Source organism: Schistocerca gregaria, chromosome 1, assembly GCF_023897955.1.
Source record: "Schistocerca gregaria isolate iqSchGreg1 chromosome 1, iqSchGreg1.2, whole genome shotgun sequence".
NCBI lineage: Eukaryota > Metazoa > Arthropoda > Insecta > Orthoptera > Acrididae > Schistocerca > Schistocerca gregaria.
In genome coordinates, this window is record NC_064920.1 from 658,233,409 (window position 1) to 658,258,945 (window position 25,537).

General features: G+C 43.2%; 1 protein-coding gene across 17 annotated transcripts in view; it reads left to right on the forward strand.

Moving 5' to 3' along the window:
• LOC126361668 (sodium/potassium-transporting ATPase subunit alpha) overlaps positions 1–25,537 on the forward strand; it is a 631,467-nt gene that overhangs the window by 523,383 nt on the left and 82,547 nt on the right. For 9 of the 17 annotated variants that reach the window (XM_050007807.1, XM_050007814.1, XM_050007812.1 and 6 more), the window contains exons 2-4: positions 20,033–20,113; positions 24,228–24,362; positions 25,036–25,239. In XM_050007807.1, the coding sequence (XP_049863764.1) occupies positions 20,033–20,113; positions 24,228–24,362; positions 25,036–25,239 (420 nt within the window). Of the gene's footprint in view, positions 1–20,032; positions 20,114–23,827; positions 24,033–24,227; positions 24,363–25,035; positions 25,240–25,537 lie in introns of those variants that run through there. The other 8 variants (XM_050007821.1, XM_050007819.1, XM_050007820.1 and 5 more) reach the window with 3 other exon arrangements.

The following is a 25,537-nucleotide window of genomic DNA, read 5'->3' on the forward strand; positions in this document are numbered from 1 at the left end:
TGGTCTTAAGTACAATGACTGGTTTGATGCAACTCTATGCTACTCTATCCTGTGCAAGACTTTTCATCTCGACGTAACTACAGCAACCTACATTCTTCTGGATCTGCATACTGTATTCATCTTTTCCTCTCCCTGTACGAGTTTTACTATCTACACTTCCCTCTAGTAATAAATCGGTGATCTATTCATGCCTCAGAATGTGCCCTTCCAACCGATCCCTTCTACTAGTTAGATTGTGCCACAAATTTCTTTTCTCCCCAATTCTATTCAGTACTTCCTCATTAGTTACGCGATTCCCCATCTCATCTTCAGTATTCTTCTGTACCACCACATTTCAAAAGCTTCTATTCTCTTTTTGTTTAAACTGCTTATCGTCCATGTTTCACTTCCATACATGGCTACAATCCATACAAATGCTTTCAGAAAAAAAACTTCCTGACACTTAAATATAACCTCGATTCGTTAAGGTACGAACAGTCTATACTCTATGCAATTAAATGAAAGCAGTTTGTTTCTTGCCATACGCGTTTCGCTTCTTTTATTTGGGAAGCATCATGAGTGGCCTGAAATACATGTTTCTTTTTATACATACAATAAACGCATCATGTGACAGACATAATGTTGTTGTTGTTGTTGTTGTGGTCTTCTGTCCTGAGACTGGTTTGATGCAGCTCTCCATGCTACTCTATTCTGAACAAGCTTCTTCATCTCCCAGTATCTACAGCCTACATCCTTCTGGATCTGCTTAGTGTATTCATCTCTTGGTCTCCCTCTACTATTTTTACCCTCCACGCCTCTCTCCAGTACTAAATTGGTGATCACTTGATGCCTCAGAACATGTCCTACCAACCGATCCCTTCTCCTAGTCAAGTTGTACCACAAACTCCTCTTCTCTTTAATTCTGTTCAATACTTCCGCATTAGTTATGTGATCTACCCATCTAATCTTCAGCATTCTTCTGTAGCACAGATATAATATGCTGCTGTATTACGATTTGTCGTCTTTTTCTCTTGCTTTTTATGTTACAAGCAACTTTTGTAGCACAAGTTCCGTATTGTGAATGTACATTCGGTGTTAGTTGCGATTTCCAGCGCTGTTAACACATGCCTGTTGTCCTGAAGATCTCCAGTGTTTGAAGTTATAAGTTGATGACTCTACGACTCTACATGCCGATCCAATTTCCGCACACGGTGATGTATTACACGGTCCAGTTACATTAACGTGACCATCGCCTATATTAAAGTCAACGTGTAGTAGCCACTCACAACGGTAGGCGGCAGCACTAGCAGTAGAGGGGGGACGGGGAGAAAAGTGCAGTCGTTGTCGTAATGTGGAAACTGAGCGTTTTATCTGACGTCCAAAAGGGCATAGTCTTTGGTTTTCGAGCCAAGGGTGGAAGCATTTCCGAAACGAGTATGTTTGTAATCTGTTTGCTTGCCGCTTTGGTAAAACTATATCACGGATGGCAAAGTGGCGCTATCCAAAACCGGCGCCGAGGCAACTGTTTTGCACCAGGGACCATAGAGGACAGGGGAGATGAAAACGAGCGAACAGACGTGCAAGTGCTGAGCAACTGACCGCCCAGCTCAACCAATGGGCTACCAACGGTGTCTCCTCAACGACCGTTCAGCGAATGTTGCTGCGTATGGGCCTTCAAAGCAGGCGCGTAATACATGCATCCGTGGTGACTGCTGTTCATCGGCAACGGAGGCTGAAATTTACAAGCCAGTACCGCAACTGGACGTCCATTGACCGGCGACGGGTGGGCTTTTCGGATGAATCACGTTTTATGATCCATCGGACAGATGGCAAACACCCTGCAGCAATGGTCGGAAGCGTCCAGGCAATAGCAGGGAGGGTTATGGTCCGGGGAGTGTTTCGGTGGAATTCCCTGGTTGATCTCGGCATTCTGGAAGGCTCGCTGGATCAGCAAAAGTATGCATCTATTCCCGGGGACCATGTGTGTGTTTTTCCTCGGCACGATGGCGTCTACCTGTAGGACGATGCCATGGGTTACACAGTTCGCAGTGTACAAGTGGGGTTCGAAGGTTCGAAAAGAACCAGGATGAGCTTACTGTAGTACCCTGGCCACCAAACTCTCGGATTTGAAGCCAGATCACGCTGTTCCGGCTATGGTTGCTCAACCGAGTGATCTAGCGGAGCTGACCACGTCACTGGAGTTGGCATTTTTCCACATCTCTCTCGGTACCTTCGGGTACCTCATTGACGCTTTCTGCGCGTTTCGCAGCGGTTCGCGTTGCAGAAGGTGGCTAAAAATCCTATAACAGGTGATCAGATTAATGTGACTGCACAGCGTAGATTGGCACAAAAACTGACGTCAGCGACAGATAAAGTCAGTATATAGGGAATATCTGGACCATCGGTCCATTTGTTCGAAATTTGTTAATAATTGCGCTCACGTTTCCAAGTCGATGTTTAGTATATGAATCGCCTGTCTTCGTAGCCGGTCAGTCAGCAGCTCTGATTGCTGTGTGGAGCACTCGCGTTCAACTCTCGGTACGGCCAGAGGTTTTTCCTTCATAAAGTTGAGGGGTGACTTGAGCGAGAAGTAGCAGTACAAAAGTCTGGGAAGATAACTATTCGGACATAACTGTGTTAATCCCGTGCCGCTCCACACCGCATCCAAATGAAGCCATTGATAAAGGATGACGCGGTGGCTGGTTAGTGCGAGAACGCAGAGCTGGTCGGATATGAATGACAATGGACACAATACGTTAAGAGAATGGATTGCAACAGCGAAGAGGACAGTTTATGACTCGTATTCTAACAGCGTTCTCAATTCTGGCAAAGTTGTTTTTTCCCCCCATGAGGTGTTTCAAGATTCATTATATCTCACCAGCTGCCTTCGAGATGGCTAGAGGATATGCAGGTTACTAGGGTAGCGGCAGTAGATGGCAAAGCATTTATTTATAAGAACATATCTTCCTAAGGCGTAATGTGATATGAACGCCAGATGAATGAGACCGAAGTAATTGAATTGTTTTGGCTCAACTATGTACAGGAATTTCCTTTTTGGATGATGGAGCGAAAGATTAAGGGGTTCATTTCCACCACGTGCCCTTCGGGAATGGAACGGTGGAGAAATCGTCTGAAAGTGGTTCTACGCACCCTGTGCTAAGCATTTAAGCGTGAATTGCAGTAATGTAGACGTAAATATTATAATTTTTATTCTCTTAACAACTAAAGCAGGTCGAGCGGTAGGTTACGACTAAAATTTGAATTGCTAGTAACACACATATTCGAAATAAATTTAATTCAGGCGCCAGATGTAAGAATGCATAATAGTTTTCGCTTGGTATAGCAATACTTGACATCGGCATCTGTGCGTGAGTTATGAGTACAGTCATCGAAACTAAGTTCCTTAGCCAAGCGAAGGGAAACCATTGTCTCGCTCGTCAGTATTGCAGTGTCATTTTGCTGACCTCACCGTCTGCGTCGGGACGAAAAATTCAAGTGCACAAGGGATTCTTTGAATCAACTCGGTGCAATAACACGAAAACACCGGCACCGTAGTTTTCCTCCAAGCAGTTACTGCGAAGTATCCTTGAGGAATACTTGTGGCACAGTACGTAGTATTCTACTAGCTCATTGGAACATGACGTATGCCGTGTGTCGTCACTTGATAACCAACGCTTCATACCAAGTTGCTGAGTAAAGGGCTCAGAGAGAAATAGGTTCCCCATTGTAGTATTCCTTTATAACAAATAATGGGTTGTTCGGTGGCAAAGTCGATGGCAGACTACAATCCACAGTTCAGGAATTCAGTCCTTAATCAATTCTGGGATCTTGTTTGTCACTTGCTGCATCTTCCTCCCCCCCCCCCCCCCCCCGTCTGGCAATAATTTGTTTATAGTAAAAATGCCAGGGCCACTTCAAAGATGTCTCTTCCTATAACTTGTTGGATAAGTCAGTTCACAAAGGTCGAAGCAAATCAAGGGCATACCACCTCGAGGCATAGTAAAGCACTACAGTGTTCAGACCTTCGGGCTGATGTTGTAGGTATATTGCGCAAGAATCCCTTCATTCCCAACGAATCGTCTGAATATTTGAAGATACGTAAGAACTTACTACTGCTTTAGCTGTCAGCAACCCTCTATTTCGAAGAGCAACCATTCTTTTACAGCATTTTGGTTTCCATATAGAGAATTTGTTCCATTCCATATTGATTCCTCTTTCATCAGAGTTTGGCGTTTGCAGCGATTGCACTTAATGCAGTTACTGAAAGGAGTAGGCATAGTTCGTTGTGTTCTCGTATTTTTTAACTGGATCAATACGACACTGGCTGCAATCTATCGACAAAGGCAAGAAAATAACAGTAACATGTTGCTACTAAAACATGTGGTGCCCTGTCTTCAAGCTGTGAGCCCAAGTTTCTACATCTCTTTGGTCATCCCTCTTGCATGACGTGGTAGTGCTAGTTTGAAAGCAGGTTCCTAACGAACCACTTCGGAGAAAGCAGACAATAACACTCCGGGTTAAACGACCCACAGCAAAACGAACCCGCCGCATAACAACGCACGAGAGAAAAAAAGGAAATAGAAAACATGAACCAGTAAGCGAACAAGTTAAAAACTTCAAAACAATTATTTTTTTACCTAATTTTCTGAATACTGAATCAGTCGAGAACGACAAACTTGCAGGTGGAACTATTAACTTATAGGTGACTTTAACCCAAGCGATGTGTTTCGCAGTACCAGTTAAGAGTGTCTATGACCTTCAGGTGTTCTCTGTTATCGATGCAGTCACGACATGAGCTAAAGCAAAGGTGAAAGTCAAGTCACAAACACCCAAACGTAGACCTCATTGGTGTCCCTTGCAGTGGTGATCAACCTAGGATCGGTTGCTACTCCGTTGTTCTTCTGACGCACGCACTTTTCGCATTCTTTTTCTGGTCAGTGAACTGTCGCGTTCAACCAGTTGTGAGAGCTAAATAGTTTAACGTAGAATCGTAACCGCACTTTAACATTCCTTTTTTGCTCGGTCAAGTAAATGACAGAAACAGGAAGTCGCGTTAAGTGTCGTTAAAAATGAATGAAGAGTATCTACATCGAATCTAGCCTAGCAGTACTGCGTTTGTAGCCTGAGACAGCTGCTATCTCCAGTGCTGGCAACACTGCGTCGGAAGAGCTTTACGTTATACGGCTGCAGACTGCGCACGAATATAGTAAGTTACTTTTACGTCTGGCTTGGAAATATCACAACGCTCTTCAAACCAACTGTAAGTTGAGGACTCATCACGTGTGTCAGAAAACAGTTTGAATGGAATCTACAGCTACGTGTACCTACGATGGTCGTTAAGCGTGGGCGAGGTAGGGAGTGGGGGAGATCGTCTGACCCGCCCAGAACAACGAACACCTTTTAGGCGGCCGTTGTTTGCCGTCCGTGTGTGCCGTTCACGCTTTTAGCATAACACCTCCTGTCAGTTCCAAGGACGATTATATGTGCGCCTGGGTCCGGGTCTGACGCTCAAAAGGAATGCGTTTTCTACACGTCTCCATTCTTCACATTAGTTCAGAGCACATTTTTACTGTTGGTCTTTGTGCTTTCCCTTTAGTATGTTGTTCCTTAATAAGAATTAAATGAGATCCAGTGAGAGTTTATGAATTTATGTTAGGAGCGATCAAAAACTTTCCACTCGATTGCAACACTAACCAATTGCCTGCATTCGGTGATTATATACCGGTATCAGAGTCGCGCTGGGTTGCATATACGCTGCAGCGGCCCTCATGAACGAAAACTTTTTGTTCACCCTTGTATTATATTATAAATCATTATACGTTCTGTCCACTGAGCGATAGACAATGAACCACGGGGAGCCCAATATTAGTTTGGTGTATAAGTTTGTAGCGTTTTACCATAATTTAAATAAACACACATATCAGACCCTTTAGTCAGCAAAAATATATTCTCCTTCACTGTTTACAGCAGTCCGCCAACGTTCCGCGACTGTAGAAATCACATGGTTTTGAGGTGAAGAACTTTTGATGTTCGCAGCGCATTTTCATCCGGAAAGGAAGTTCACTGAAGGTTGATCGACAGAAAGCGAGGAAAAGGTGAAACTTTGAGGGCGCAAGATCAGGGGAACAAGATCAGTGCAGGATGATTCTTGTATAGTGTTTCTTGTCGGTCTAGCAGAACGCGGGAGGGTGTTGTTGTGGAGTAGCATCATTTCACGCAGTCTTCCTGGTCGTTGTCTTGGATGGCGTCTGAAAGACGTTTCAGTTGTTGGCAGTAAACGTCAGCACTGATGGTTACACCTCGGGGAGGCAATTCGTAGTACACCACTCTATCGCTGTTCCATCAATCAGAGATACATAACATTATTTTTTATGCGTGCTCGCAGGTCTTTGTACGGGAAGTCGCTGCTTTGGTCTCGACCATTCTTTTCTTTTCCTTATGTTAGTATAAAGACACCATCTGTCGTCACCAGTAACGACATAGGACAGGAATTATCGGTGTTGTTCGCAAGCCGGTTGATGAGGAAGCACGTACGTCCACCCGCTGATATTCGTGATTTTAGCTTGGAGTAGTCGGTAGTCATATACCCGACTGCATGTACTGCATGCAAATGTTCCGAGACGGTGGAACGACGACAGTTTATTACATTTGCAGTTCTCGAGAGCACTGACGTGGTTCAATGTGGATTGATGCGTTTAACCGGTCTTCATGAAATCTCGAAGATCTTCCTGAACGTGGAGAATCACTAATGTCAAAACGATCCTCCTTAAAAAGAGAAAACCATTTTCTTCTGTGCTCTGTCCAGCGGCTTTATCTCTCTACACGACGCAAATGTTTCTTCCACGGCTGCTGTCACCTCTCGGTTGAAGTCAGACAGAAGAATATGTCGGAAATGTGCCGATTTCTTCAGTTGGTACTCCAATTTCTAGCATCCACAGCTCCACTTACTATCTCCAAATGACGAAATGACAATACGTAAACTCAAATAGCAACACTGAAATACAAATAAAAAATGACTATCGATAAATAAATTCATAGCAACCGGAATATCAACATGCAAAACAAAAACGCTACGAACTTATGTACCAAACTAATAGCATGCGCAGATCGCTGAACGGTTTGATTTTTTGCGCATGACGTTATCATGAGGGCACGCAACGCCATTGGATATTAAGGCGCGTAACGGAGTTGTGTTGTAGTTTTGTTTATTTAGTTTATACTGCTCTTGCGGTGTTCGACAAAAGGTTGGTTTTAAAATGCCTGGCTGTGTTTAGCGGGATGCCTGCCGTACAACAGAAAGATAAAATGTGAGGATATAATCTAACATACCCCCCCGAAGGGATTCGAATGCAGTAAGTCTGTATTACAGTGCCACTGTAAAGATCGCTTCGCTGTTACGGTACACCAACCGTTTATTCGGTACATTTCACGCTTGATGGTCAGTCTAGTCCGTCAACTACAAGAACTTCTTAACCTACCACAGTGCTGAGTATAAATATAGTAAAAAGTGTTTCCATTGTAAGTGGTAATGTGAGTGCAGATGCAGTTTCTCCGAATAGGGTAGACATGTTGCAGGCAAGGAAGATAATAAATGGGTAACTTGTCACCCAAAAAGGAAAAATAGACCAGACAACAGATACAGATGAATGTGAGTAAACAAATCGACGAACTTAGTAAACGCATAGAAGAATTAGAATGTAGGAACCGCAGACTGACAGCTACACTGTGAGATCAAAAGTAACGGAACACTTGGCTGAAAATGACTTAAAAGTTCGTGGCACCCTGCATTGGTAATGCTGGAATTCAATGTGGTGTTGGCCCACGCTTAACCTAGATGACAGCTTCCACTCTCGCAGGCATACGTTCAATTAGGTACTGGTAGGTTTTTTTGGGGATGGCAGCCCATTCTTCACTGAGTGCTGCACTCAGGAGAGGTATCGATGTCGGTCGGTGAGGCCTGTCACGAAGTGGGCGTTGCAAAACATCCCAAAGGTGTTCTATAGGATTCAGGTCAGGACTCTGTGCAGGCCAGTCCATTACAGGGATTTTATTGTCGTGTAACCACTCCGCCAAAGGCCGCGCATCGTGAACAGGTGCTCGATCGTGTTGAAAGATGCAGTCGCCATCCCCGAACTGCTCTTCAACAGTGGGAAGCAAGAGTGTGCTTGAAACATCAATGTAGGTGTGTACTGTGATACTGCCAAGCAAAACAATAAGGAGTGAAAGCCCCCTCCATGAAAAGCACGACCACACAATAAAATCACCGCCTCCGAATTTTACTGTTGACAATACTACACAGGTTGGCTGATGACGTTCACCGGGCATTCACCGTACGCACACCCTGCCATCGGATCGCCGCATTGTGTTCCGTGATTCGTCACTCCACACAACGTTTTTCCGCTGTTCAATCGTCCAATATTTACGGTCTTTACACCAAGCGAGGCGTCGTTTGGCATTTACCGTCTTACGAGCAGCCGGTCGACCATGAAATACAAGTTTTCTCACCTCCCGCCTAACTTTCATAGTACTTGCAGTGGATCCTGATGCAGTTTGGAATTCCTGCGCCATGGTCTGGATAGATGTCTGCCTATTACATATTACGACCCTCTTTAACTGTCGGTGGTCTCTGTCAGTCAACAGACTAGGTCGGCGTGTACGCTTTTGTGCTGTACGTGTCCCTTCGAGTTACCACTTCACTATCACATCGAAAACAGTGGACGTAGGAATGTTTAGGAATGTGGAAATCTGACCCGGTTCGAAGTCCGTGAGTTCCGCTAAGTGCTCCGTTCTGCTCTCTCACGATGTCTAATGAGTACTGAGGTCGCTGATATGGAGTACCTGGCAGTAGGTGGCAGCACTATGCACCTAATGTGAAAAACGTATGTTTTGGTGGTGTGCGGATACTTTTGATAACCTAGTGTAGTTGTGTAACCCTGAGGTATAGAGAGAAGTGCTTGAAGTTAAAAGCGAAAGATTGTGTTGAGAAAATACAAACATTAGCGAAAGTGTCAAAAGAAGCTAGCGCAGGATGAGATAACCGAAATATTAGGTAAACTGCTTTCAAGAACTCAGGAAGAGTGCTTGTCGAATGGAAATAAAGGAGCAAAGTGTCAAAGATAAGACATTTGTAAAGCAGTTACACTTCCTGCTGTATCTAGGAAGTGTTATTTGTTTTTAAGAAAACAGGTGGGTTTCCCATTTCCAGGTCTGTCAATGTTGAATAGATGACATCACGCTCTTTCAGATGCTTTCCTGATGTGGTTACAGAAGTTTTGCCGCTAATGAAAGTCCACCCATCTCTTTTATCAAAAGTTGAATCTGTATGTGTGCTCTCATTCGACTAAAATGTTGTGGACGTCAATGTTTCATAAGTTTCTGTTGATGATCGTGCTATAGGACCGCACACTAAGGTGTTGTTTGCTGTTGTTCACGATTGAAGCAACCAGTCTACTGCAGTTTCGACACACAGATACCAGCTGATCAGTTAAACACTACTATCTGCTCCATACAAGTTGCTGGCTGCAGCCGGCCGCGGTGGTCTCGCGGTTCTAGGCGCGCAGTCCGGGACCGTGCGACTGCTACGGTCGCAGGTTCGAATCCTGCCTCGGGCATGGATGTGTGTGATGTCCTCAGGTTAGTTAGGTTTAAGCAGTTCTAAGTTCTAGGGGACTGATGACCACAGCAGTTGAGTCCCATAGTGCTCAGAGCCATTTGAACCATTTTTTTTTGCTGGCTGCAATATTGTTGCGGTAGTGTGCGACCTCAGCACAAAGAATCGATCTATTCGGAAAGGTGTGTATGGATTCATATTTCGAAGCAGTTAACTTCGAAGAATTTAATCATTCACCCGCTCATCTTATGACAATATCCTCCACAAACGGAAATGAAGTGATATCCAGAAAATTATGCCTTAGATTGCAGATTTAATCACAAAATTTCGTTTCACCAAAGAAAGAAAAAAAGAAAAGGAAAGGAAAAGGAAAAAACCTCTCTGCGTCCAGCGGCTACCGTTGGCAGGAGCCCTCCTGATAGTTCGGTAATTTTCACATCTGTCAACACCTGCTTTCTTTGGGATTGGAATTATTATATTCTTCTTGAAGTCTGAGGGTATTTTGCCTGTCTCATACATCTTGCTCACCAGATGGTAGAGTTTTGTCAGGACTGGCTCTCCTAAGGCCGTCAATAGTCCTAATGGAATGTTGTCTACTCCCGGAGCCTTGTTTCGACTTAGGTCTTTCAGTGCTCTGTCAAACTCTTCACGCAGTATCGTATCTCCCATTTCATCTTCATCTGCATCCTCTTCCATTTCCATAATATTGTCCTCAAGCACATCGCCCTTGTATAGACTATATACTCCTTCCACCTTTCTGCTTTCCCTTCTTTGCTTAGAACTGGGTTTCCATCTGAGCTCTTAATATTCATACAAGTGGTTCTCTTTTCTCCAAGGGTCTCTTTAATTTTCCTGTAGGCAGTATCTATCTTACCCCTAGTGAGATAAGCCTCTACATCCTTACATTTGTCCTCTAGCCATGCCTGCTTAGCCATTTTGCACTTACTGTCGATCTCATTTTTGAGACGTTTGGTTCAAATGGGTCTGAGCACTATGGGACTCAACTGCTGTGGTCAGCAGTCCCCTAGAACTTAGAACTACTTAAACCTAACTAACCTAAGGACATCACACACATCCATGCCCGAGGCAGGATTCGAACCTGCGACCGTAGCAGTCGCGCGGTTCCGGACTGCGCGCCTCCAACCACGAGACCACCGCGGCCGGCTTTGAGACGTTTGTATTCCTTTTTGCCTCCTTCATTTACTGCATTTTTATACACTCCTGGAAAATGAAATAAGAACACCGTGAATTCATTGTCCCAGGAAGGGGAAACTTTATTGACACATTCCTGGGGTCAGATACATCACATGATCACACTGACAGAAACAAAGGCACATAGACACAGGCAACAGAGCATGCACAATGTCGGCACTAGTACAGTGTATATCCACCTTTCGCAGCAATGCAGGCAGCTATTCTCCCATGGAGACGACCGTAGAGATGCTGGATGTAGTCCTGTGGAACGGCTTGCCATGCCATTTCCACCTAGCGCCTCAGTTGGACCAATGTTCGTGCTGGACATGCAGACCGCGTGAGACGACGCTTCATCCAGTCCCAAACATGCTCAATGGGGGACAGATCCGGATATCTTGCTGGCCAGGGTAGTTGACTTACATCTTCTAGAGCACGTTGGATGGCATGGGATACATGCGGACGTGCATTGTCCTGTTGGAACAGCAAGTTCCCTTGCCGGTCTAGGAATGGTAGAACGATGGGTTCGATGACGGTTTGGATGTACCGTGCACTATTCAGTGTCGCCTCGACGATCACCAGAGGTGTACGGCCAGTGTAGGAGATCGCTCCCCACACCATGATGCCGGCTGTTGGCCCTGTGTGCCTCGGTCGTATGCAGTCCTGATTGTGGCGCTCACCTGCACGGCGCCAAACACGCATACGACCATCATTGGCACCAAGGCAGAAGCGACTCTCATCGCTGAAGACGACACCTCTCCATTCGTCCCTCCATTCACGCCTGTCGCGACACCACTGGAGGCGGGCTGCACGATGTTGGGGCGTGAGCGGAAGACGGCCTAACGGTGTGCGGGACCGTAGCCCAGCTTCATGGAGACGGTTGCGAATGGTCCTCGCCGATACCCCAGGAGCAACAGTGTCCCTAATTTGCTGGGAAGTGGCGGTACGGTCCCCTACGGCACTGCGTAGGATCCTACGGTCTCGGCGTGCATCCGTGCGTCGCTGCGGTCCGGTCCCAGGTCGACGGGCACGTGCACCTTCCGCCGACCACTGGCGACAACATCGATGTACTGTGGAGACATCACGCTCCACGTGTTGAGCAATTCGGCGGTACGTCCACCCGGCCTCCCGCATGCCCACTATACGCCCTCGCTCAAAGTCCGTCAACTGCACATACGGTTCACGTCCACGCTGTCGCGGCATGCTACCAGTGTTAAAGACTGTGATGGAGCTCCGTATGCCACGGCAAACTGGCTGACACTGACGGCGGCGGTGCACAAATGCTGCGCAGCTAGCGCCATTCGACGGCCAACAGCGCGGTTCCTGGTGTGTCCGCTGTGCCGTGCGTGTGATCATTGCTTGTACAGCCCTCTCGCAGTGTCCGGAGCAAGTATGGTGGATCTGACACACCGGTGTCAATGTGTTCTTTTTTCCATTTCCAGGAGTGTATTTTCTCCTTTCATCAATTAAATTCAATATTTCTTCTGTTACCCAAGGATTTCTACTAGCCCTCGTCTTTTTACCTACTTGATCCTCTGCTGCCTTCACTACTTCATCCCTCAGAGCTACCTATTCTTCTTTTACTGTATTTCTTTGCCCCATTCCTGTCAATTGTTCTCTTATGCTCTCCCTGAAACTCTCTACAACCTCTGGTTTAGTCAGTTTATCCAGGTCCCATCTCCTTAAATTCTTACCTTTTATTAGTATGGGAGAAGAAATCGACCAAGGTCTACTGAAGGAATTATCTCGGCATTTACGTGATACGATTGAAGGAAACTACGGGAAACGTTATTCAGCGTAGAAAACTGAACCTCACATCTCTCTGAAAATACACTTAACCATGCAGTCTTCATATAATAAAGCATTATGGGATGAACGCTGGCTTCTGTGAGAATCGAAAGCCTTTCCTTAAGAACAAGACTTCTAATGTTATTCGCTCCACCTAATTCTCCGTGAGCCATTCTGCAGCGTACCACTGTTGCCCATCTCCTCTCCTACTCCATTTGCGTATGGCGTGAGGGAAAGTGACTGGCTACGTGCCTCTGTTGCGCTGCGATTGATACTGCTTACGAAAGGGCAGGTTGGCTGCCAAGTGGTGTAAGTCACAAAAACTGAAAAATGTGCTGACACCGTCTTTATTCCCTGCTACACTTTCAAGCGTGTCACGAAGAGAAGAAAGAATGTTGCTGGAAATGAAAGCAGCTGACTGAAAATGCGTCATATCGAGTACGATAAAGCGCGTAGAACATCTGCTTTCAGGAAATAAACCCTGAACTTAAAGACTGATTTCCAGAAACTCCATTTGAGGTAAGGACGCGCTTCTGAAAACAGGGCTGGTCGCCTTTCAGTGAGTTTTCAAATAGTTTCCGCTGGTGGAAAATTCGTCACAGAAGCAGAGAAACAAAAATGGCTGACCTTCTGAACTTTATACCTCCCAGCCAGCACGATTTCTTTTTAGGTTTACAATGTGGTCGTGGCGTTTCATACACTGCCCAACAATTTGATGAAACGATGATTACATCAAAATAATGACATTCATAGTCTGACGATAAATAACAATTCTGTTTTTTGAATATTTTGTTAGTAGTGGACCAAAGAGCGAGCGAGCGCACTGACAAAATGCGCTCTCTCTCTCTTTGGTCCACTACTGTGGTCATCGTTTATTGGAGCTCATTACCATACGCAAATCATTTTTTAAGATAATGATTTTGAAGATTTTAATTTTAAGTTGTTGAGACTTTTCATCAATAGAAATATACATTATGGTTTGCATTTACAGGTTACTGTCATGCCCTAATTTACTCAAGAAATATGTAATTATGAGCTGAAAACTTTAAATGTACTCTCTTGAGAAAGCTGAATGTTGGACACACACCACTTGGCAGCCATTCCGCTCATTTGACCATTCCACTCATTTGATAGAAGTATAATTGCCTCACAGTCTTCCACTAGAACCATTTCTCTAAATTTACCCTACAGGGCTTCGTTAGAAACAGTCTCCTTTCTTCAAAGATATCTAGTTATATTCCCTGAGCAGATTTGTTACATTTTCTTATAGGCTACACTGACGTGTTCAATCGGAGCACAAACTCGTTAGATATCCACTTTGATACCATATTATTAAAGAGATCCAAGCATTGGAACAGTCTTTTAGAATTGGGTGCCCTAGCGTCTTGTATGCAATCCTTCTATAAAGAAAAAGACACTTTTGCAAAATGCATCCAACAAATTTAAGTTTCACATTCGCCTTTCCTGCTACAAATGTGTTCCTCCCGTTTCAATCAGCCTCATTGTATTATTCATCCTATAGGTTTATAACTTTGTTATGTGTATAATTTGTATTTATCCGCAGTCAAAACTGCCATTCATTAAACCTATTAGAAATACTGGAAAGGCGCTCTGCGGTGATTCTCTTGCATCAGTTTTCCGTTAGACAACACATCCTTATCGAGAACTCTGAAAGTATCGCCGATCCTACCTAATGAACCGTTTGTTAACATCAGTCGACCTCTTACGATTTCTTAGGACACGACCAATTTTACTGTCGTTTATGTCGAATAAATAGCCGTTCACAATAATGACTTAACTCTATTAATCAAATATTATTCGAACCAATGGCATGTTTGTGATACCTTGATTATCAATCGATAGTTTAATACAGTGTGCAATGGCTTTCGGAAACCTAGGTAGACGCCATCTACTTCTTCATCTGTATCTATCTACAAGATATCGTGCATTAATAAAACGAACTGTAATAAATGTTAGTCATATTTTTCTGAAACCTTACTGATTCAGTGAGACAAGATAGAAACGAGGTTAATTGTACATCTTACATAATGCAAAACAGAATTGGAATTTCGCAAGAGCCTGGTATCTTGTTCGCTTTGAGCACTCTTGAGTGTTTTCCAATACCGTGGTTGTACATCTCAGTGACTCCCATCCGACAGCATGAGTAGCGGTTAAACATTGATATGGTTATATACTAATGTGTGAGTGTATTTTTTAAATATAAAAATTTATGTTTCGGGTTTCTGTCTCATGGGTACACTTTCTTCAGCAGATTAATCTACGAGAGACCGGATAAAATGTATGCAAATGCTTATTAACTTTGATTTTTTATACGTCCTTCACCATTCTCAGTTTTTTATTACACGATTAAACCGTGGTGCGCCTCTTCTATCTTTTGTTGCCTTACTAGGCACGTATTTGTCTAAAGTTCGTTTTAAGATATGGAGCCTAACCACAACTCTTCTGCGTTTGCCAAATTTGAATAAAATTTTCTCAAAGCATCAGATAGACGGGCTATTAATAAGCTATTGCTGTGTAACCACTCCGCCAGAGACCGCGCATTGTGAACAGGCGCTCGACCGGGCTGAAAGATGCAAACGCCATCCCCGAACTACTCTTCAACAGTGGGAAGCAACAAGGTGCTTAAAACATCAACGTAGGGCTGTGCTGTGATAGTGCCACGCAAAACAACAAGGGGTGCCAAGTCCCCTCCACGAAAAACACGACCACACCATAACATCACCGCCTCCGAATTTTACTGTTGGCACTACACATGCTGGCAGATGATGTTCACCGGGCGTTCGCCATACCCACACCCTGCCATCGGATCGCCACATTGTGCACCGTCATTCTTCACCCCACACAACGTTTTTCCACTGTTCAATCGTCCAATGTTTACGCTCCTTACACAAAGTGAGGCGTCGTTTAGCATTTACTGGCGTGATGTGTGGCTTATGAGCAGCCGCTCGACCATGAAATCCAAGTTTTCTACCTCCCGCCTAATTGTCAGAGTACTTGCAGTGGATCCTGATGCAGTTTGGAATTCCTTTGCGATGGTCTGGATAGATGTCTGCCTATTACACATTAAGCCCGGTCCACACGCAACGATATGTCTGCGCAGACATAGGCGCAGATGTCTGTACATGGCAAAAGATCGCTGCAAATGTGGTGTGTTCACACGACACAAACTCCAATCTACTACTCGCCCGCCATCTGTCGGTGTAGAAAAGAAATATCAGTGGCAAGCGACTACGCTCCCCGTAAACGTCAAAAATGGAGAAGTTCTGTTGTGGTCTGTGTTCGCAACTTGTGTTGCAAGAAACATTCAGACCAACCACAGGAAACAGAGAAAGCGGTCAAAATGGTGTAGAAAGTGGCTGCTAAAGCGAAAGCAGTTTTCTCACGAAAATTTACTGCGAGAGTTGCAGGGCGAACCTAAAACATGGACAAGTATATTCATGTTTCTTTTTATAATAGCAGTTAATTTTCTATTAAGTTTGCACACAAATATATTCTTTTGTATAAACTTTTGATAAACTTATGTGAAATATATTGTTTTACATTAACTCTCACATTTACACTCCAATTTCATCTTCAATTGTACTTCTGCTTGGTCTCTAAGAAAGCCAAGCAGATCAAAATACCATAACGTTGGCTGGTATACTTGATCTACTCCTACACCGGATCTTCTAGATTTATGAACTTTGGATACCTCTTTTCGGTAAACAGTTCGCAACGATTTTTTTACTTTTTATTATTACTGTTTCTCTGTTTGCCGAGGCGTCAACTACCCGCAATTTTTCAATTAGAACATTGTATGCTGCTTTCTTCTTGTCTCAGTCACTATATTCTTTACTTTTAATCTTCCACAAACATGGGTGGTTTCTATATATTTCAATGAATTCACTTACAAACTCTCGAGAACACACGAGTATCAACCATTTTAATGCCCTGTGTGCACAAATACAAACACTAGACTGAGCAAACAGCTGTTTCGCGCCGGATTTGCGGCGATCTCCTGTCCACACGCTCCAACTTGTCCGCGCAGATGCGGTTTGAACCCACAGATTTGAAAGGTTTCGCTCAAACCGCCAACTCCAACTTCCAGGTTTGCACACACCTCAGGTTGGTGCAAATCTTCTGTCCATACGCAACGATCTGTCTGCGCAGATGTGATGTGCGCAGACATTTGCGCAGACAGATCGTTGCCTGTGGACGGGCCTTTACAACCCTCTTCAATTGTCAGCGGTCTCTGTCAGTCACGAGGTCGGCGTGTACGCCTTTGTGCTGTACGTGTCCCTGTACGTTTCCACTTCGCTATCACATCGGAAACAATGGATCTAGGGATGTTAATTGGTGTGGAAATCTCGCGTACGGACCTATGACACGAGTGACACCAAATCACCTGACCACATTGGAAGTCCGTGAGTTCCGCGGAGCGCCCCATTGTGCTATCTCACTATGTCTAATGACTACTGAGGTCCCTGGTATGGAGTACCTGGCAGTAGGTGGCAGCACAATGCACCTAATATGAAAAACGTAATGTTTTTGGGGGTGTCCACATGGTCACATGGTGTATGTCAGAATCTGTTGACTCGTAGAAGTTTCAGATTATTAATCGTAAGCCCGTCGACATCGGCTGTTCTTGTCCATAATTACGTGTCTTCAGTCAGAAGTCAGACCTTTTTGGCCTCACTAGATCTGATGGTTCTGGTTCCTACTGTGAAGTCTAATGCGTAAGTTTCACCTGTTTCCTATAATTTCCCTCTTTCTACTTCGGGTTTCTACTAACACGCAGTTGACTCAGTGGAGGCAACTGTTTTCTAGGAGAGACGTCGGTTCCCATGCGACTGCTACGGTCGCAGTTTCGAATCCTGCCTCGGGCATGGATGTGTGTGATGTCCTTAGTTTAGTTAGGTTTAAGTAGTTCTAAGTTCTAGGGGACTGATGACCATAGCAGTTGAGTCCCATAGTGCTCAGAACCATTTGAACCATTTGAGACGTCGGTTCCGAGACATCGCTGCGATTGGACCGGCGGTTAACAATATACGTATTAATTTTTTCACTCTCCGTAATTGCTATTTAGTTATGTTAATAGTCAGTCTGTCTAAAGGTCAATTTTGGTTCAGGGATCTTGGAGTTTCTCCTAAAAAAAAATGCGTTTCTGTTCTGCGTAACACATAATCTGGTGTCCGAGTGACCGTTTCCGGTTTATAGTGCACCTTGATCTATCTAAGGCGACTTTTACAAGTGTGCAGCCTGCAGTACAGGTTGAGGAATCCACAGCTGGCTTTGTCACAAAACTCAAAATTATTATCTGAGACTATCTACTCGTCTTCAGACTAGCAACGGACCCGTACAGTCCAAAGAACGATGCTGTAAATCGATTTTATGAGACGTAACCAATCCGTAGAGAAATCACTCGCATGCTCGGTTTGTTTTATTACTTTATTGGTGGTCCCCGAGGTAAACACACAGAAAGCGCATCGAAAATTGAAAAACTATGTCAAGTATTTTACTATCGGAAAGGAAATGATGAGTCGTTATTCAGTTGTGTAGCAAGTTTCTTCTGTTTGAAAGCCACGATGTCTCCATTTAGACATTAAATTATGCTGGTAAGTATCTATCCAACATTCTCCATGGACATTGGGAGTCATTGCGAACCATCAGCAGCAGATACGTAATGGAAAAATACCTTTTTTATTCGAGTGATCATCTGTGTCGCTCAGTCTCTTAGCAGCCTTTGTATCTTTGTGAGTAAACTAGTTCTTTTTGTTGGTCCCTTTTAATAGCATGTTTCTATATACCATTCGTAAAGATGTGGAACAGATGTGATTTATAGTATTTAATCTGACCTGCTACGCAAACCTGCATGTTATGTTCCTGTATAATCATGTTTTAATTGTTATGTAACCGTTACCCTGTTGTCGCTAATTGTTTTGTGGACAGCACAAAAAACTGCCTTGCATTCCGGAGGCTACCAGCGTTTTCCTGCATGAAGCGCAGGTACGGTCAGATTCTCTAGCGCATTGCGACCGCCTCTTCACCCTTCACGCTCCTCGTCTTTTATTAAGAGAGAACGCACGAGCAGGTTTTTGTGCTGACCTGTAGAAAATATTAATTTATAAGGTGCATCCGCATTTGCTGTTTTGTTGCTGCTAGTTTTAGTGAATGTTAGTGACTGCTAATTTGTAATAACTGCATTATTTGTTGAATGTAATGTTTTGTGGAATGTTAACTAGGCGTCAGCTCTTGACAGCGCAGTGCAACGACATTCCTGGCATGGGTGAAGTGCTCATTTGTCAGTATTTTTCCAGATATTCTCAAACTATTGAGTCCGTGGTTTCATGGCGGTCACGATTAACCGTTTACAGAGATATTTTTTTTTTTTTAATTTACGTTCCCCGTCAGCAGCATTGTAAACTTCTAAAGACTCAGGCTCTATTTCTGGCGATTCAGCGCACATCGTGTACATCTTACATGTGTTTCTTTTCGTATGAGAATAAAGAAGAGCGCTTACTGCCACGGATTTGCTAAGATTCAGAAAAATACTATGCCGCACAGAGAATGGGTACATTTTGGTATAGTTCGACGACAACTTTTTCCCTTTACCCATACAACCAAACGCTGTACGAGCAAACTAACTAGGCGTTTTTTTTTTTCTTTTTATTTATCTGAGGCAGTGTCGTCCAACAACAAACAGAAAAGAGCAATTTGTTCCGACCAAGGCAAATGTCGATATTGGTAATCTGCTAGATATTCCCAGAAGGGAACGTTTTGCCTCAGTATCATTTTGCTGGTATCACAGGAAAGACCCGAGTGTTCTGCAACGACTCGTCTTCTTCACTTGGATACTGAGTGAAATTATCGCACAAATCATTCTCGTACGTACCAGTATTTAGTCCAGAGGTTGGTTTTTAACATGATACAGCTTAGTGTAGAAGAGGCGTCCCTATTGAAAGTGGACTGCAGCTTTTTGTGGAATCCGAATCAGCACGTTTCATGTAATATTACATGAGATGTTGCCAGAGGACCAGGGAAAAGATGTTAGAACCATTGAGCTACCGGGTTTGTCCTATAATGTGTCGGACTCCATAAATAATAAAAAAAAAGTACTTAGGTTCCCGACGAATTCTCTGTGTAGTCCATGTAAGGCAACACAATCTCGCCTGCTTCTGTTCAGTAACACCTCAAACCACTTGCGCTAGTTCCTCGACACACGACCGCCATGAAGCCACAGACTTACCCATATATACATATAAATCTGTGATAAGCAAAAAGGGCGTACTGAAAGCGAATGCAGAAATAAAATAAGAAGTCATCAAGTTGCACACAGGGGATGATTCGTAACGTCTCGCACAGCACCCTTTGCTACGCCTGCGCTGTTGAAGAGCTACGCCAGCCGTGCCAGCCTTGTAGTGTAGCGTGTAGCCAGTAGTGGCATCTTGTGAGTGTGTGTTGCAGCACGGCCGGACAGACTCGTACCGCGTGGCTACCATCCCGTCGCTGCCGGACGACAACAAGACTGCCGACGGCAAGGCTAAGGTACCCCTCTCACCTCTCTACAACTCCTGTCTTCTCTTCCTGTGTGGCGCTGCAACGCTTTCCGGCCTGGGACTCTACGAAAAGCCTCTCCTTCCGCCGTAGTCCGTGCTTTTGCATTTGTTCTCCAGATAGCGCGTTCTGCAATGTTTACGTAGAGCAATTCGACATGTTTCCGCACAGAAAGAGTCTGTCTGCTTGAGGTTTGGTTTGATGTACGGTACATAATATGCTGTCTCCGCATTACAGTTAGACGTCTCATATATCCACTCATCACTGAAACACTTGGTATCGATTCAACAAAGTTTTTGAAAAATTAGTTTCTAACAATAAGTAGCAACAGAAGATAATAAAAGCTTTTGACATGTGGTGTTACTGAGGAATATTGAAGATTAGATGGGTGAATTGAATAACTAGTGATGAGGTACTGAACCAAATTAGGAAAAAAAAATTATAGCTCAGCCTGGCTAAAAGAAGGTAATGGTGGAAAGCGTGGGGAGAGGGGCAACTGTAGAGGGAGACAAAGGCTTGAATGTTATTAGCAAGTTCAAATCGATGTAGGTTGCAGTAGTTTTCCAGAGATGAAGAAGTCACGAGCAATGGAAGCACCCAATGTGAAAATCATTCTGACCGCCTTTTTTGACTCCAGTGACGTTGTCCATCACGAGTACGCCCCAGACGGTACTAATGTCAATAAGGAGTACTACCAAGAGGTTCTGCGTCGCCTTAGTGAAGGAGTGAGACGCAAATGGCTGGACATTTGGGCAGCGACCGGTTAACGTCTTCACCATGATAAAGCACCCGCTAATCGTTTTGGTGAAACACAACACGTCTGTGGTTTGTCAACCTCCCTATGTCCATGACCTAGTACCGAGTGACCTCCGGCTTTTCTCCGAACTGAAAAAGCTCTGAAAGGGACCACATTTCAGAACAGGAAAGACATCATGGAGATAGATATGTAGAAGCTGACATGAATTACTTTGAAGGTGACTAGTATGAAACAGTTGTATTTGAATAAAGACTGATTTTGTAAAGAAAAGTCGGATTCTTTTTTGAATAGCCCTCGTATGTTTACAGACATCGTACTGACAGTTGTGAACGCATAGGCATGTTCTGCATGCTACGTCGAACCTGTGTTTGGCACTCTATGCGCCCTAGCAATTTGTTGCCTGTACATTTCGAGATCATTTCTTGGTTAGGTTAGGTTAGAGTTTTCATTGTAGCACTGTCTGACAAAAACAATATGGTATGAAACCAATGTAACAGTTCTTTCTGCAGCAGTAATTTGTACATTGTTTAACTACGACGTGCTTTTTTCTTGATTATCATGTTTCTAGGCAACTGCAACCAGATCATTATTTTTGCTCGTTATCGTCGCTGTGCTACTTCTCAAGTATTCCTCCCATTCGTATTGTATGCACAGCGCTGCTTTTCAATCAACTAATTAGCGTTTCTCAAAGTACCTCCTTGGGCAGATGTGGTCAGTTGTAGGGATTTTGTGTGTCTGTAAGCAATTATGGCACTCGATATCAATAAATTCCGATTTTCAATTTTTTGGGCGAGAAGGTAATTAACGGAGAATGAAAAAATAATCGACCGAGTCATGTCACATCCGTTTTTCATTCGAGCCGAGATGGTGAGAGGAGACTTTCAACGTTGACGACGAGTCCCTGGTCGGTTTGGAAGGCAGCGCCTATTCTGTTGGATTCACTAACCATTCCGTTTATCATCAACTAACACGTAATCATAAGTATCTAGTACTCTGTCAAAATGCAACGTAAGAATATCTGTTAAAACGTCCTGTATCTTGTATCAAAGGATCGCTCTTAAAATCTAGTACCATCACATACTATGTTCTTATTTCAGTGTCGACGTTTGGCTTCTTGTGAATAAGGGGGTGATCACTGCTTATTAAGTGAAAATACGTCTTTTTTTATCAGTCTAATTTCATACGTTTCACTACGTCTTTTGCTCCAATCAAAAGAGATTTTCTAAATTTTGCGATATCATTTTAGAAAGCGGTTTGGCAGAGAATATAAGGTGACACTGGAGCCGCAGAACAAATATATGCATCGTGGTTTGTGTTGATTATTAATATACACATATCAACAAAAATTTTGCATCACCCCGGTAAAAAAAATATATATATTAATAAAATGGAAATGAGCGTATGGCATCGTTGGCCGCGAGGCCCCTATTCGAGGAAGTTCGGCCGCCAGGTGCAAGTCTTATTTCATTCGACGCCACATTGGGTGACCTGCGCGCCGGTGATGAGAATGAAATGATGATGATGACAACACTGCACCCAGTCCCCGAGCGTAGAACTTCTCTGCCCCGACCGGGAATCGAGCCCGGGCCTGTTTGCAGGGGAGGCGAGATACGTTAGTACCCAGCTAAGCAGGCGGACACAACCCTGGTAGATCGTGCAGCTGTGTTACTATTGTGACTGTTAGCGTCAATCATAAGGTCACCCTTGTGTTGTCGTGCAGACATGGGATCGGTTCCAATTGACATGTAGTATTGAGGATTTACACCGCACAGGACGTCCACGTTCAGAAGGTGCACAGGATGACAGATATCTACGGCTTTTGAGTTAAAAGAATAACGGGCTGAGTGTTCCAGAACCGAATTTGGCGTTCGAAAAGGCCGCGGGACTGTCAGGAGACGATTGTATGATGCGAACCTCCATTCCCGACGACCATGGAGTCTGTTACAGATAGGCAAGAAATCATACAGAATGGATGCCCGAGTATTGGCGTCGGGTGTTATTTACGGACGGAACTCCGATCTGTTTCTACCGTAATTATCACAGACAAAGTGTTTGGAGACAACCCCGTAATATCCTACGCCTCTAACAGCATTCCACATGTGCAACAAGATGGTGATGGAGTGATGTTCTGGGGTGGCATGACATGTGGCTAAGGTATGCCTCTCGTAGTTCCTGAGGGCAATCTCACTGCTCTATGGTACAGAGGCAAGATTTTGCAACCAATAGTGGGACAAGTATCTACAACATTTTGGTAACAATTTCATCTTGATGACTATGCTCATCGTAGTGCCCTTGTGAATACATTCCTTCAGCATGCAAGGATCGTTAGAATGGGTTGAGAAACAGATGACTTAAACATTATTTTATCTGTACACGTGGCAAATTAATATTTATACACACCTCAGAGCCTGTTTTTGTTTTCTGTGCCTTGAATTTCCAAATAAAGGGGTGATGCAAAACTCTTGTTCTGTGTGTATAAAACAAAATGTGTTGTACATTACAAGTTTTATTCCCATGAGCATGTCGACATGATTTGCAATAATGAATTTTACAAATGTGCGGCACAGTAGCAGACCTTACATCGTGTGCAGTGTCGGCACCGACCCTAAAATAAGACTGGAAAATCATGTATGCACCTTCGCAATGTCTGGAAAAGTATTACCCACAAACAAAACTCTACGAATGTTGAAATAGCCGTTTTCAACGGTACACTTGCTGGCTATTAACACCATTAATCGACTTTACTGAAACACTTTCGGTTATAGGTCATCAGTAAAAGTATATTATTTAGCACTTTACGTGTAATATCATTTTAAAATATTAGCTAATCTTAATCTCTGAAACTGTCAACTAACAAGGACTCCAGCAGGGTTTTAAAAGTATGACTTTCTATCACTTTTGATATTTTGAGAAAAGCAAAGGTTTACGGAATGTTCAATCTATGAGACGAATGTATCTCTTTCGTTTTGGTAAGAACTTTGGCTTGTTGTGAAGAGTTTACTAATATTTATCGGAAATTCAGTTGTGATCGTTTGTAGCAAATCAAAGACTTAAATTTCCCTCTAATAAATCAGAGCGATATGAAATTCGCTTTGGTACACATATAGACTTTTTTTTAGTAATTTGTGCATTAAACGAGGAACGTTCACAATGGTAATTTTCGCAGCATTATGTTTGGTTACGTGCTTTACATCAGTAATTTGCCTTTTCCTTTCTCCAAAAGAAAGCTGTAGGAAGATACCAAATCGTATGAAAAGACTTGTTTAAAATTAGTTACTTGTTTTGCCAGATGTATGATGTATATAGTCGTGTACAAATTTGTATTTAAAATATTCCTTTTACTTACAGTCCCGGCGGAAAGAACCATCATCAAAGAAGAAGAAAGCAGATAACTTAGATGATTTGAAACAAGAGTTAGATATCGATTTCCACAAGATTTCACCAGAAGAGCTGTATGCACGTTTCAGCACAAATCCAGAAACAGTAAGTATCTGCATTACACATCTGTGCCATTTTTAAGATAAAAGTGGAAAATCTGTGGCACGATAGCCATTGTGAAAGCATAAATTCTCTGTTTTTCTGAAGCCTGTAACTTTGCTACTGAATAACATTAATTTTTGTCTCAGTAATTTATTTATCCACGGATTATTTTTACAATGATCTATGTCGTCAGGAGAGGAATTCGTGGTGGTGTCAGCTTGATACAAGGAAAGAAAAGTGAAATAAACAGCCTCATGAATGTATATGTGCTCAATATGAACAGACAGCATAAATTTCCATCCTTCTGAATCTGGAGCCTTTGTCTTAAAAAATGAACTCCCTCAGTTGGTTATAGGCCTATCTAACATTTTGTGAATTCATTTCTTTACAGGTTGTATTTCACATCGATCTTTTCTGAAGTTAATGTGTGTGTCATTTCTCATTTATTTAGTAAAGTGATTCTATTGAGAAATTATTTGTGTAGAGAATTTGGTTCTTACCGGAGATGATGAAACTTTATATATTGATAAAGGTTTAATTGTTAAATTTAAAAAAAACTTGCTTATTTATAATCGTTAGCCTGCCCTTAGTGATTGTTGAGGGACAGATTCTTATACAGACTGTGATTTATTTGCTCTTTAATGACACAAAATTAAACTGCATTTTTTCATTGCAGGGTCTAACACATGCAAAAGCAAAGGAAATTCTTGAACGTGATGGACCAAATGCTCTCACACCTCCAAAGCAAACACCTGAATGGGTGAAGTTTTGTAAGAACTTATTTGGAGGCTTTGCCTTGCTGCTGTGGATAGGAGCAATTTTATGCTTCATTGCTTATTCCATCTTAGCAAGTACTGTAGAGGAACCCTCAGATGATAACGTAAGTGTTTTTGTATTTCGTTGTCTGTCTCTTTGTATTTTGTCTATGATTGATACATTTTTCCAATTCAGTTTTCATATAATGATGTAGATCTCTCTTTGATGTACTCCTAAATATAATTTATCATGGCTATGTGGCTAATAACTGCTTATAAAAATAACCTAATGTTTTGAAATAACCATGTAAAAAAATAAGTAATAGGGCGTTATATGTTATGCTAACTCGATTGCTAAGGCCCATGTGACAAATGTATTAGAGATTTTATGTCTAGTGAGTAATGGTTTGTATGTAACTTTTC